At 42.8% G+C, this 11,654-nt stretch overlaps 1 protein-coding gene across 1 annotated transcript; it reads left to right on the top strand.

Annotated features, from left to right (window-relative positions):
• The first annotated feature begins 925 nt into the window (after positions 1-925).
• Positions 926-9,973, top strand: Rpp40 (ribonuclease P/MRP subunit p40). The gene is made up of 8 exons (XM_004847753.4): positions 926-1,104; positions 2,256-2,400; positions 3,605-3,673; positions 4,703-4,798; positions 5,927-6,052; positions 8,249-8,447; positions 8,569-8,703; positions 9,754-9,973. The coding sequence occupies exons 1-8, from the start codon at positions 982-984 to the stop codon at positions 9,950-9,952; spliced, it is 1,092 nt and encodes a 363-aa protein (XP_004847810.2). The 5' UTR covers positions 926-981; the 3' UTR covers positions 9,953-9,973.
• Positions 9,974-11,654: the final 1,681 nt, after the last annotated feature.

Genomic DNA, 11,654 nt, shown 5'->3' with positions numbered 1-11,654 from the left:
GGTCTCCTTAACAGTTACTAATGCAGATACCTTCCAGCCCCGTCTTAGCTTTAAATTTTTAATTATTACCTTGTAAATTACTTAACTTTTTCTCCCAAATCCTATAGTAAAACTGGTGCTCCACAATGAGATGTACCACTAGGATTCTGGTGTGTTTTGAACCCTCCCGTACAGATTCGGGGCTACGAATTCTCCAGTTTAAGAAGAATGTAGCAATGTAGTACTTGCAGTTCAACAGAAAAACTAAGTGAAAAATGACTTAAGAGATTTACCACTGTAACCCTCAAAGGCAACAATTAGTAAAAGTGGTTCCAAAGGGATATTTTTTAAAGGAACATTGAAAGTGGTTTCAAAAGAACCCCACTGTAGAGCAGAAACGTAGAAATGGGCCATTTCCTTCGTACACACGTTTCCTTAGCCTCTTGGGAAAGCCCAGCAAGAACCTTAGTTCCTTTGGGCTGATACTGATCACCGCCAAGAGGTCCACGGTAGGATGCCAAGGTCCTGGGAACCAGTCTGTGCCGGGAATCAGAAAAGCAGCGCGGCTCTGCTGCCTGGCGCACAGGGCCTCCCCACCGCGGCGCCCTCTCCGTTCGGACAGCGGCAGGGGACGGTCCCGGAGGTTCTGCCCGGGGACCCGTTGCTCAGCTCCAGGTCCCAGGAGTCCTGCGTGGGGATGCACGCAGCTCCGCGATGGAGGGGACGAAGTCCAGTGCCAGGTCTTCCGGGCCGAGCATTGACACTACAAACAGCGAAGGCACGGCAAACGCCATCCAACTAGGTGGTTCGGTGTGAGATTCCAGCAAGCGTGACTAGTCTCCCGCCCCAAGTAGAGCGCGGGCAGCCGCCCTGCGCATGCCCCAGGAGGAGGGGCGGGGCAGAGGGGCGGGCCCGCGGGGGGGCGCATAGAAGGGGCGGGGCGAGAAGGGGCGGAGCGCGCCGAGCTAGGGGAGAGGCGGAACACCCGGAGTCACCGCAGGCATGGCCACGCTGCGTGGTCTGCGAGAGACGCCCCGGCACTTACTAGTCTGTGAGAAATCCAACTTCGGCCACGACAAGTCACGCCACCGGCATCTCGTGGAGACGCACTATCACAATTACAAGGTGAGTCAGGCCGCACTCGGTCCCCCCGGGCGAGAGGTTTGAAGCAGCGCCAGTCTTGGCTTCTGGCGGCTGACCTCCAGGCGCGCGGAGGGGCGAGCCCTCGCTGAGCATGCTGGGAAATGTAGTGTCGTCGCCGCTCTGCGCGTGTAGCTCTTAGGGCTACTGGACTACAGCTCCCAGCGTGCGTCGGGCGCGGGGCGGAGCCCAGTTCTGAGTTGAAGGACTGCCTGCTGACCTCGGGTCTTCCCGGCTCCACGCGGGAAGGTCTGTGGAGCGTGGGGAAGCGTGAGGAAACGTGGGGCGGGAGTGACCACTGCCTCGTGCAGCTGTCCTTCGCCCTAAATCGGGGCGGGTCCCGTGACTCCCCCTCCGCCGGACTCCCTCGCCCACTGCATACCTGTGCCCCTTTCCAGAGCAGCGTGCAACCCGGCTGCGTGCTTTCCTGAACCGCTCATGGGAGCAGGTTCTATATCTGACTTAACTCCAAATAAATCCAACCTTAGGGCGATACAGATTTGACTACGCATTTTTCACTTTAAATTGATCGTCTGATTGACTTCTCAGACTTTTAAGAGGGGACCTGAACTCCCCGGAAAGATCGGTGTTGGGAGAGGGATTTTCAGTGCGGGGACGCTGAAGAACATTTGAATCCTGTTGAATTTTAACATCTCTGCTTTAGTTGGAAAGCTTATCACAGCATTTAGGGCTGTATGTCTTAACTCCTCTGGTCTGACCTGCTACATTTCCTGTCTAGAAAACGGAAACTTGAAACTCTTCTGCTTCCAAGTAGCCCCGTCATTGGATGTCCCTAAATTCCTTATGCGCCCAGAGACGTTCTTGCAATTAAAGTAGTAAAAGGGACAGGACATAAAATATATTGCCCTTTGTTAAAGATAAAATGCAAGCAAGTCCGTTTCAACGTTTCTGTGCAGTCTTTTCCCTATACTATATGTTTGAATGCAAAAATGGAAAACTTGAATTGTGAATTTTCTTCACTGGAGATTGATAGTTTAAGAGATTTGTTGCCTGTGTTGCATGTTCCAGTGAATCCTGTGATGCAGTAGTGAGCAACTTTCATGATACTTCACTCCTAAAAACCTGGGCTACTCTCCGGTAAAATAAGACTCTGTTTTCATTAAACATCCCAATAGGTTTCTTTCCTAATTCCTGAATGTGGGATACTATCGAAAGAACTGAAAAACCTGGTCATGGAAACAGGACCCTATTACTTTGTGAAGAACTTACCTCTTTATGAATTAATTACACACGAATTCATCAACACCTTTGTGAAGAAAGGTAAGAAAAACCACACAGTGCCTGTGAATAAGGCAGGGTGAGGAAGTATAGGGAGACCACAGCATGATGCGAGGGTATTTCTCTTGTTTTAAACAGGGCCAGTGGGGATAGTCTCTGTGGGCAGATCCATGCACCACTCACCCATCCCTGAGAATTCTGCGGTCCCCAAGTCCTGGCTGGGGACATTCTAACGTAAGGGCATCCATCATCTTAAGGCAGGATCACTAGCGAGAAGAGTCTTGCAGTCTGTGTCCCGATACACTGCTATTGGTGTCGCTGCAGACACTGCTGTCAGCCTTCCCCACAGTCGGAAGCTTGGTTTCCTGATGCAGCCACAGCTGCTGGTCACAGGGCCAGATACTCCTTTTGGTTTAGTGTCATCATCCTAGAGTTTGTGGTGCTGGCCCTCCTCTGCTTGCCACATTCCCAGCTGTGTCTGCTGTATTGATTGGTTTGTTCCAGTTGTTTCCTAGGAGCTGTTGTTGGAAATTACATTTCAAAGTGTCCTTAGGGTTTCCACCCTCACCTCATACATAAGTCACTGTGTGTGGCCTCAGACTTTCCTTGTTGTAGCCCCACATTTGTCCTCTCCGTAGACCTGGGGAGAATTCTTCCTTGTTGCACCTCTCATTCTGAGGCTCCTAGGGCTGCGTATGAGACTAAACATCTCGCCTTTGTTTTCATGAACATTCTGGTCATCATTTGAAGTCTGATATTCTTTTGGCAATGGCACAGACACATTTTGTAGCAGGCACTTTTAAATAGCTTACCAGATTTAACCCTTGCAACAACTGTGTAACAGGCCTGTGATCTCCATTTAACAAATGAGGAAAAATTGAATAACTTGAATATGAACCTAGTTGAGTCACTTGTGAATATTAACCTACACCTCTGGCATAAGGTATATACACTTACGTAGTATTCTAGTTTGTGCCTTTCTGCCAGCATCCCCACAGGTAGACATTCCATCCTGAGTCCATTTTCTGCCTGGTGATAGTAAACCTTTAGTAGAAGAGGGAACTACACGGCCTTGTATGTGCTGCAGCTTAACCATGGCATGTGTTAGGTTTATTGAGTGAGCTAGAGCCTTGGTAGATACTTACCTGCTTGAAAGTTTGGTTGTCATGTGAAAATAATCCACTAACATATTGCAAGTGTAATTTTTTTCTTTGTCTGAATTTCTCCTCTTAACTGTCTCTTATAGGTTCATGCTATGCACTGACATACAATACAAATATTGATGAAGATAATACTGTTGCTCTGCTACCAAATGGTAATGTTGATTTTTTTCTTAATTTTCAAATATAAAAGAAATGCATACTATAAAAAACAGTCACATCATATAGATCTATATTAAGTAAAAGTCCTTCATCCCTGCAAACTCAGTTGTGTTCTAGGAAGAACTATTAACGGTCTGATGTATATTCTTTATATTTCCTTTGAATTTATAAATACATGCTCGTTTTATAAGTAAGACAACATAAATTTTATCTTACCTAGTTTCTTAACTTCCTTTTTTCCCAGGCTACATATCATAGACATGTTTTCTATCAGTGTATCTTAGTCAGTTTCTTGTCACTGAGGCACAATACCCAACACCCACAAATTAAAGGAAAAGCAGGCCGAGGATTTAGCTCGGTGGTTCCAACGCCTGCCTCACAAGTGCAAGGTCCCGAGTTCAATCCCTGGTACCAAAAAAAAAAAAAGAGAGAATAAAGGAAAAGAGCTGTATTTTAGCTCAGAGTTACGGTCCATGGTTAGCTGGCTCCAAGCCAAGGTGGAAGAGCCAGGTGGAGGCAAACTGCTGAAGTCATGGCAACCAGGAAGCAGAGGAGCTGGGGAGGGAGGAAACCCTTCCTGGTCACAGCTCCAGTGACCTGTCTCTTCCCACCAGACCCCACCTCTTAACATCACATTCAGCTGTAGCTCCCCTGTGATACAGTCACCTTCTAAAAGCCCTGCTGCTGAGTACATTAGAGTTTTGGAGGTCATCGATCTAAACCATAATACAGTGCAAATACTTCTAACTTACAATTGTTAATGTCCTAAAGATACTTGAAATATACCATATTTGTATAACTATTTCTTTCATAGGAATTTAGATCATTTTTAGTTTCACTATTTATACTGTCTTTGTATGTATATATGTATAAATAATATGCATGTATTAATAAGGTCCTCATGCAGTTTATTACAAATAATGTCTTAATTCTTTGGTTGCCTTCCATTCTTAGACAATATAAGTCATGTTTTTAGCTTCTCTTTAATGGAAATTAAATGGAAATTATTTGATTAATTGTAGGGAAATTAATTTTATCACTGGATAAAGACACTTATGAAGAAACTGGACTTCAAGGTCGTCCATCTCAGTATTCTGGAAGGAAAATTATGAAATTTAGTAAGTAACATGTATCTCCATTAGAGTCTTCAGTCCAGTAATCTTTGTTTAGCAATTAATTTCTTTTTTTTTCGTACCAGGGATCAAACTCAGGACCTTGTGCTTGCCAGGCAGGTGTGGTGCCACTGAGCTACACCCCTGGCAGCAATTACATTTAAATGTTTGAATTACCTCTGATCTCTTTGTTCAGAAAAATATGGGTCTTTTTTGTACTTCTGACTCAAAGAGTTATTGGTTGAGCTTCAGAAAGGATCAGATGATGTTGTTAACTCTGTTTTTTCTCTTTACCCCAGGTGGCATTATATAAAGATGAGTGAATTAGTCCCTTAGATACATGTTTGGGGTAAAAAATTCCAAGTAATGAATCCCAAGGAGCAGTCTACAACTTGTTTTTAAGAAACAGTTTCCTTTAATTTCCCTGAGTCTTTATGATGAGCAGTAGAAATTTGCTTATGAGCGAAACAGTGTGGTTCTGGCTGCTGTATCTGCTGTGGACATCAATAGTTTAGGCTTCCACATCCCAGAGTAGATTAGAGGAGAACTCCTGAGGGCTTGTGCCCTTGGTCTTTTTAAAAAATTAAAAAATAGGCCTGGGGATTCAGCTCAGTGGTTCCAGTGCCTGCCTCGCAAGCGCAAGGTCCCGAGTTCAATCCCCAGTACCAAAAAAAAAAAAAATTTAAAAATTTATCTGTCTGTTTATCTGTCTATGGTACTGGAGATCAAACCCAGGGGCTTTACCACTGAATTACATCCCCAGCCCTTTTTATTTTTTATTTTAAAACAGTCTTTAAGTTTTGTCGGCTGGCCTTGAACTTGTGATCCTTCTGTGTCGGCTTCTCAGTAGCTAGAGTTAAAGGCGTGTGCCACCAGACCCAAATTGCCCTTGGTCTTTGACCTAGGAAAGATATGAATTTAAAACATTTGTTAGTACTAGAAATAGTTTTTAATGCTAGAAATACCCACTGAAGGGATATTTTTGATTTGGTAAACCATACAAAGAGCAAAAAGAACAAAGTAATTCCTATTAAAATTTCCAGAAATTCTGACTTTTTTAACCTAACATTTTCTTCACAGTGCAAGCTGTATATATTTGAATGAAACATACATTCCTTTTTCCATTTTTTAAAGTTGTTTCCATTGATTTGATGGATTTATCCTTTATCATGGATTCTAAGAAGTATGAAAGAATATCTTGGTCCTTGAAAGAAAAGAAGCCATTGAAATTTGATTTTCTTTTGGCTTGGCATCAGACAGGTATGAAGAATAAATTGTGTAATGATACAGTGATTTTGAAATCTAATTGTTAAGGAGGAGTAATGGAAGATCAAATGGTGATTTGTCTCTATGGCAAAGGGCTGCTGTATAGCTAGATGAATTATTAAGGCAACTGTGTTAGCCCTTCTGATGTGATGAGAACCGTAGTGCAGGATAACCTAGGCCCGTAAGCCGTCAACTCAGTCTTCTTGGGTTACAGCAAATGCAGAGATCTTCAGATTGGCTTCCAAGCAGCTAACTTATCTGTTTCCCCTCTTCCTTCTGCCAGCTTACAGCAGACATCTTTGGCTGGACTATTTTAATTAACTCCCATTATATATTATGTGCTTGTTCATTATTGTGAGGTAATAACTTAGCCATAACATTAAATGTCAGATTAATTTTGTTGTGAATTTAATTGATTAGTACACTAACTTTAGTTCATGTTTTGATGTTCATGAAGTATGTTACTCCACTCATAGTTGAATACACTGATCCTTTTAGAAGTGTCTTTGGCCAGTTTCACAATTACAATGAATGAAATCATTAGGAATTATGATGACATACTAGCTTCCTTTGAGGATAGGGAACATGTAGGTCAAATGTCTTGCTCACTCTCTGGCTGCTGGGTGTCCAGGTTGCTTCCATGAGTCTGTAATACTTTGGTGCCTCTCCTGCCTAGAGTAGATACAAGAGATAGCAAAGAGATTTACTGAAGTTTCAGCCACTTGAAGTCGTATATGAGGACTGTCTATGCAGTGGGTTCTGGATAGCTTTCCGTTCCTGAGACTCTTAATTATTACTTTCAGAGTTTTTCAGGAACTATAAAAAGTCCAAGATTTTTTTCCCACTTGAGGTTAACAGAGTAGCTTGCAACAGCCTGAGATGCTGGAGGAAAACAGAACTCCTGGGTCAGAGACAAAGGACTTAATTCCTCACAGAAATAGCAGGCAGAGTGTTAGGGTTCTTCAGAGAGACAGAACCAATAGATGGATGGATGGGAGGATGGATGGGAGGGAGGAAACTTAATAGGGGGAATGCTCCCTGCTGTTGTGGAGTCCCATGGTAAGGCATCTGCAAGCTGGAGGACAAGGAATGTCAGTCCCTCTCTGAAAGCCTCAGGACCAGCAAGCCAATGACCCAGGCACAAAGGCCTAAGAACCTGGGGGCCAGTGGTACAAGTCATAGTCCCAAGGCCAGAGAACCTGGAATTTTGACATCCAAGAGCAAGAGAAGCTGGCTGTCCCAGCTTGACAGTGTGAATTAGCCTTTCCTCTGCCTTTTTAATCCATCCAGGCCCACCGCCAGTTGGATGGTGCCCTCCTGCATTGAGAGTGGATCTTCCCCCCTTGGTTCACTGACTCATATGCCAGTCTTCTCTGGAAGTATCCTCATGGAGGCCCCAGAAATAGTGCTTTACCCTGTGTAGTTATCCCTTGATCCAGTCACATCGACATCTAAAATTAGCCAACACATGGAGAATGAGCATTTGCACCAGTTCACCATGTTGCAGCACCCAGAGAGTACACAGAGTTGGTCCAGTGATGCTGACACATGCAGTAGGTTCTATCACAGGTGAGGAACCCAGAGCTTAGGAACTCAAACCTTTTATAATGGGCAGTGAGCTTGCTCACCTCTGCTGGGACAGGGAGGGAGACATTTATTTGTTATACTGAACAGTAAGCAAGCCCGGCCTGTGCTCTGGAGGCTCAGGAGGGAGCCTGTTTCTGCCTTCCAAGGCTGTCAAGCTACACAGACATCTCTGAAAAGACACTTGATTTTACTGAGTTTCCAAAGGCAAGCTTGAGTGGGATTCTGTCAGCATTCCATTCCTCTTGGTTTCCTCTGTAGAGATTTGCAAACATGTTTATTCCTCTGAAGCATCCATTACTGTTACTTTGGGTTTTATATGTTAGGATGAAATTTCCGTAGAGCAAATAAAACTGATATGGGCCCAATCTGAAAGTATTGTACATTTCCAAGAAACGTGTGAAGGAGAACGAAAGTTTACAGAACTCTGGCACTGGGAGCTGAAAGGAACTTTAAATGATTTTAGTTTGAATCCAGCTTAGCATAGCTTCCCTTTTACTTAATCCTGCATGCTTCCCCCTAACTCTCAAAAGGGATTGGGGTGGCTTGGTGGATTCGCTGAACTTGCTTACATCTTTCACATGGTCTTATGTGGTGTGTTTCAAGGTACAGAAGAATCAGTGATGATGTCATACTTCTCCAAATACCAGATTCAAGAGCAGCAGCCCAAAGTAGCAGTGAGCACATTGAGAGATCTGCAGTGCCCAGTGCTGCAGAGTGGCGAGCTCCGAGGAGAGGCGGAGGCGTCCTGCAGCGCTCCAGAGCTCTTTGACTGGCTGGGTGCCGTCTTCTGTGGTGTAGACCCGTGGGTATCTGGGTCTCTGGATTGTGTAGGGCTCTGAGTGCTGCTTGTTTCCACAGGACTTAATACTCTGGATGTGATTATGTCATGGGTATAAATGTTTTCTTTTTTCTCTTTGCAACAGAAATAATGAACCCAATAATTTCATATCAACCTACTGCTGTCCTCAGCCAAGCACAGTGGTGGAAAAAGCTTATTTGTGCACAGTCACTGGTTTCATAGTTGCGGAGAAGATCTGTGTTCTGCTGGAACAGCTGTGGTGAGAACCCTTTGTCTTTTACTCGTGGCTGCCCGGCCCACAGTGCCGTTTTCCCCTTTTCTCCTTGCTAGGCCGGAGTGTGGTAATGATGTCAGAAATGGTGTAATTATCCGCACTGGTAGGAACGTGCTGTTGCCAAGTACTTGTCCTTATGAAAAGATAAAGCAGAGCTTCGTTTATTGCTTCTTGAACACAAACCGCCCATTTTTCTGGTTCTGTTCCCCTGGGCCATTTGGGGTGCAGAATTGTAATATTTAAAAACACAGTAATATTCTGTAGGACAAATTAGGATCTCTTACAAGAATTGTAAAATCTTTAATTCTGAAATGGAGTGGAAAAGAGTTGATCATCTCTGAATCCAAATCATATCTAAGATATGTTCCAGCAGTGAAATTCTCTGAATCATGGGGCATTACTAAAATACCAAGTATTGTATAGAATATTACAGAGTTTTTAATCTGGGGAGGTACTATATAAACCAAATGTGTAGATTGTGTCTAATATGTAAGCAGTCAAGTCCCCTGTTGAAAAGACTAAATTGGCCATAATCCTATTTAATAAGCATGCCGTCTCAGTCTTCTTGTGAAGTATCTATGATTTAAGTCTGCAGGGTTTTCCTTTTTAAACCTAACATCCTTTTTCATATTTATTAATTTCACACTTTGATTTTCTCAATTAAAAGGACCAGCTTTAAAAAATTCTGATGGAAGTATTCTGCATTGTTTGAGTGAGCAGACTGAGAGTAGCACTGTTAACAAGAGGAAAACTGTTCTTACACACTTTGTGGAGTATTTTTGGTTTTGGTTCTTTTAAATGGCCTTCCAGAATAAGAATGGACACCACTGATGTTTGTTTCTGTGCTGTATTTTAGACAGTCTTTCTGGAATTTATGATAGAACATCAGGAATTTGTGTCTCCTAATTTTTATAAATTAAAGCAAAAGTTTAAACCTCATTACTACATGACAAATACCACTTATGTTGAGTAATTTTTTTTTAATATGGACTTCCCTCACCTGCCTGTTTGTTAAGAATTGTTTTTCTTTTTCAGCCACTACTTTGATGAGCCGAAGTTAGCTCCGTGGGTTACATTGTCGGTGCAGGGTTTTGCAGACAGCCCCGTTTCATGGAGAGAAAGTGAACATGGTTTTCAGAAAGGAGGAGAACACTTATACACCTTTGTGATTTTTAATAACCTGGACTATTGGCTTCAGATGGCTGTTGGAGCAAATGATGACTGTCCACCCTAAAAAATACAAAATTTAAAATCACATCTGTTTATGCTTATGCTTGTTTTCAGATTTCTTAATTGTGAAGGGTTGTGTGTTCACTCAGGCCTGTATAATGATGACGCTTCTCAGACCAGCTTTCACCAGCGCTCTTCTGAAGGGCCGCCACGGGCTGGTCATCCAGTGAGGGGGCATAGATTTCTCTACGTTGGTGCAGACACAGATGTGGGCTTCCACACAGTAGATAGAGCAGGCTGGGTTGGCAGGGACCAGGGAGTGTTGGATCACTGGGCAAAGTGTGTGCTGTTACTCATTACATCTTTTTCAAGTAATAAAAAATCCTCAGATCATCCTTACCAGGCCAGTCCCTGTTGTAAATGGTATGGGAAAACTGAGGCACTGAGTAGGTAAGCTAGCAAGGTCATACTGCTAGTCAGTCTGAGATTCGCTGGCAGGCCAGCCTGGTTCCTAATCATGTGTTCTCTGTCACCTTTGGAAAGGGGAAGGATAGATGTCTACTCTTCATTGTTAAAGAACAAGTTGAAAGAATTTTGGCTGATAAGGACTGGCTGAAAACACCATGGGAGGAACTGAAAGATAGTTTCAAGGAATATAAGTTCATAGTCAAAAATCACAGACTGCTGATGTAGCTTGATGGTGCCCACACCCACCTCGCAAGTGCAAGGTCCTGAGTGCAGTCCCTGGTACTGGAAAGAAGATCACAAACACAAAAATAGGCAGCAGTTAAAATGAACAGACACTAGCTTTAAAAGACTTAAAGTGGGTCAGGGATGTAGCTCTGGTTCCGCTGCCTGCCTCGCAAGTGCAAGGACCCCAGTTGGAGCCTTGGTACCGGAAAAAAAAGAAAAGACTTAAAGTGATCACATGCAATATAAAGCTTTTAAATAAGGATTAAAGAGCATGATTATAAAAATAGCCAACTTGAGAAAATTGCCAATAGAAGGCTAGTAATGAAAAATATAATTAAGTTGAAAGTTCAACTGAGTGGTTTAACAGCTGACTAAACACCACTGCAAAGAAAATCCTAGATGTGAAAAAATAGATGTTTTCAGACTTGCAAAACCTAAAGGATAGCTCCTGTTGGCCTGCACTGCAAGAAAAGAGAATGGAGGTCCTCGAGGCAGAAGGGAAGTGCAGCAAGAATAGAGCACTGAAAATTGTTACAAGAAGGGTACATGCGCAATATATAAACCTTTTAAAGACAGTTGTTTAAGAATAATAGAGTATGATTTAAAATATATGGAAAAATAAAGTGGCTGACCATAATATCTTTTAAAAACGGAGCATACAATTGTAGGATTCTTGTAATATGAAGCATTTGTAGTGTGTGAAAAGGTAAAGAGGTGTAGCATAAAAAAGCAACCACTAAAATGACAAACCAAAAAATCTTAGCTCTTCAATAAAAAGGTAAAATGAAATAATAGAAAACACTTGATTAATACCAAAGAAGACAGAAAAAGATGTAAAAGGCAATAAATTGATGGGATGAGTAGAAAACAAATAGCAAGATGAGAAACTCAACCTCATCACATTAAATGTAAGCCCAATTAAAAGGCAGAAAATGTCAACTTGGATTGAGCATAAAAAGATGACTACATTCTGCCCACAAGAAGTGTGCTTTAAATATAAAGGTATGAGTAGATTAAAAGTATAAGGATGGGCTTGGGAGGCAGAAGCAGGAGGATTGCCGTGAGTTCAAGGC

The sequence above is a fragment of the Heterocephalus glaber genome, unplaced genomic scaffold, assembly GCF_053883595.1.
Source record: "Heterocephalus glaber isolate CG9 unplaced genomic scaffold, H.glaber_assembly_v1.0 deba00001472, whole genome shotgun sequence".
In the NCBI taxonomy this organism is placed as follows: domain Eukaryota; kingdom Metazoa; phylum Chordata; class Mammalia; order Rodentia; family Bathyergidae; genus Heterocephalus; species Heterocephalus glaber.
Note: the sequence above shows the minus strand (reverse complement) of the source record. Positions and strands in the feature narration are given on the sequence as shown.

Excerpts from the sequence above, each read along its gene's own strand:
- Rpp40 (XM_004847753.4), top strand. The coding sequence starts at position 982 with ATGGCCACGCTGCGTGGTCTGCGAGAGACGCCCCGGCACTTACTAGTC. Across the intron at positions 3,674-4,702 it reads TGTTGCTCTGCTACCAAATG|GGAAATTAATTTTATCACTG; the intron begins GTAATGTTGATT and ends GATTAATTGTAG. Across the intron at positions 6,053-8,248 it reads TTTGGCTTGGCATCAGACAG|GTACAGAAGAATCAGTGATG; the intron begins GTATGAAGAATA and ends GTGTGTTTCAAG.